Source organism: Tachysurus vachellii, chromosome 4 (genome assembly GCF_030014155.1).
Source record: "Tachysurus vachellii isolate PV-2020 chromosome 4, HZAU_Pvac_v1, whole genome shotgun sequence".
Lineage (NCBI taxonomy): Eukaryota > Metazoa > Chordata > Actinopteri > Siluriformes > Bagridae > Tachysurus > Tachysurus vachellii.
The window spans coordinates 32,210,640-32,213,139 of record NC_083463.1 but is presented as its reverse complement, the minus strand read 5'-3'; the positions used below and the strand labels follow the sequence as shown (position 1 = coordinate 32,213,139).

Genomic DNA, 2,500 nt, shown 5'->3' with positions numbered 1-2,500 from the left:
ATATAACCTTAAAAAAAAAAACTGTTATAAATATTATATATTATATATAATTATATACATAATATTGTAATCTGTTATAAATTAATATATAGTAAATAATATAAAAAAATTCAAATGAAATGATTTTAAAAAAAAAATAACGCACTAAATAGATTTTACAGATAATTCAATAATCAGTAGTGATTTTTTTTATGAACCGATGGGTTGTTGTGTTACGAGGGCGCTCTGCAAATTTCCCCACAATCATTAAAAGAACAATCGAACGTACACACACTTTATTCTCCCACATTAAAGAAATACGCCATAATTTTACAGCCGTAATCTTTATCCATGTTGTGTAGCTGTAGTCTTAATAAAAACGTTTCCTGCACTCAGAAGAAATAAATTTGAAAACCTGCCTGTGTGTGCGCGTGTCCCCGTGTGCGCGTGTCCGTGTGTGTATCTGTGCGCGTGTCCCCGTGTGTGGGTGTCCCCGTGTGTGTGTGTATGTGTGTCCCTGTACGCGTGTCCGTGCGTGTGTGTGTCCGTGTGTCCCCGTGCGCGTGTGTCCGTGTGTGTGTCCGTGTCTGCCCGTGTGTGTGTCCCCGTGTGCGTGTCCCCATGTGTCCCCCCCGCGTGTGTGTGTGTGTGTTGGTCCATGTGTGTGTGTCCCCGTGTGCATGTCCCCATGTGTCCCCCCCGCGTGTGTGTGTGTGTGTTGGTCCATGTGTGTGTGTCCCCCGTGTGCCGGTCCGTGTCCGTGTGTGTGTCTTTGGCTTTACTTCACACTTCTACATGGTTGAATCCGATCCTTCCTCCATCACAGACACACAAATTCTTCCCTTAAAAAAAAAGTAGTTCCTTCTTTGAGTGGATCAAATCTACAGGTTCAGATTCAGTTGTAAATAATTAGTCTGATGTCTCTGATCATCTGCCCGGTGATATTCAGAGCAGAATAATGTGTGGGTTTCTGTAGGTTTTGTATGTGTGTACGTTCGATTTCCCCGCCCATGCTTCCATGACCTGCTATATTTACAGAAACCCAAGCCGAGCATGTGTTCAGCGCATTAGCGTTAGCATTGTCGTTAATGCTAACACGCGGACAGAGCTTCGTTAGCGTGGCGCTAAAGCTTAGCTAACGGCAAACAGGATCACTTACAAACTCTGCACATCGCAGCAAGCCGTTCTTTACGGAGGGAGAAACAGAAAAGGAAGGCAGTTGTGAGGAATCGGGCGCAGAGAGGGAGGGAGAGAGAGAGAGAGAGAGAGAGAGAGAGAGAGAGAGAGAGAGAGTCAGAGAGAGGGGGGGGAGAGAGGGGGAGAGAGAGGGGGGGAGAGAGGGGGAGAGAGAGAGAGAGAGAGAGAGAGAGAGAGAGAGAGAGAGAGTCAGAGAGAGGGGGGAGAGAGGGGGAGAGAGAGGGGGAGAGAGAGAGAGAGAGAGAGAGAGAGAGAGAGAGAGAGAGAGAGAGTCAGAGAGAGGGGGGAGAGAGGGGGAGAGAGAGGGGGAGAGAGAGAGAGAGAGAGAGAGAGAGAGAGAGAGAGAGAGAGAGAGAGAGAGAGAGAGAGTGAGTGAGAGTGAGAGAGAGAGAGAGAGAGAGAGAGAGAGAGAGGCAGAAGCTTGGACAGTGTGGCATTGAGGAGAAATAAATAAATAAATAAATAAATAACGGAAAGTCGTCAGTTTTTAACACTAATTGTGTACACGTGACGGTTCCAGATGTTTCTGCTGTGATCCAGATGTGAAGTTACCTGAAGTCCTCGGAGCCCAGGACCTCGGTGTAGTACATGACTTTACACTTGTGAGAGGAAACCTGCAGCGTGGCTAACACGTCGTCCACACGCGGCAGGTTGGTGGCTGCGCATGCAGGCATGGAGTGGAACCTCCACTGGAGGATGTAGAACCCTGGCCAGCGTGTCACATGAGAACCCTGAGGACCACGAGGAACAAGGGATGAGGAGACGATCAGAGGAGAACAGACAGAGGAATGATATAAAATAAGGGAGAAAAACTTCTGTACATTTAAGGCTTCTGTAAGGTGTGAATAAACAAACAAATAAATAAACAAACAAACAAACAAACAAACAAAATAGAAGCATAATAAACAAACTGATAGTACAGACAGACAGATAGATAGATGGATAGATAGATAGATAGATAGATAAATAAATCAATCTCATGGACAATTAGAAATACTGTAGACTGATACAGAGATGAAAGCAAATAAGAAGAGAAAGTAAATGAAATAACTAAACAAAACACTAGATAAATAAATCAATAAATAAATAAATAAATAATAAAGAACTTTGAATAGATTAATCAATAACAAAAACAATGAGAAACAAATACTGATAGATAAAAAGATAAAAGTATAAATATACAGATGAAAAATAATAGATAAACAGAAATGAATAAATAAACATGAGAAAAAAAAAACAACAATCAAAAATAAATAAATAAACAGACGGACTATTAAACAAACATTAAAATACAGACAGATGATGAGTAAAGTAAATAAAATAT

The 2,500-nt window shown here is 42.2% G+C and overlaps 1 protein-coding gene across 2 annotated transcripts in view; it reads right to left on the bottom strand.

The window, feature by feature from the left end:
* si:dkey-237i9.1 (SEC14-like protein 1) overlaps positions 1 to 2,500 on the bottom strand; it is a 28,877-nt gene that overhangs the window by 5,247 nt on the left and 21,130 nt on the right. The window contains exons 15-16 of one of the 2 annotated variants that reach the window (XM_060869013.1): positions 1,729 to 1,907; positions 1,139 to 1,165 (exon numbers count right to left, since the gene is read on the bottom strand). In XM_060869013.1, coding sequence (XP_060724996.1) covers positions 1,139 to 1,165; positions 1,729 to 1,907 — 206 coding nt within the window. The remainder of the gene's footprint in view (positions 1 to 1,138; positions 1,166 to 1,728; positions 1,908 to 2,500) is intronic. The other variant, XM_060869014.1, reaches the window with a different exon arrangement.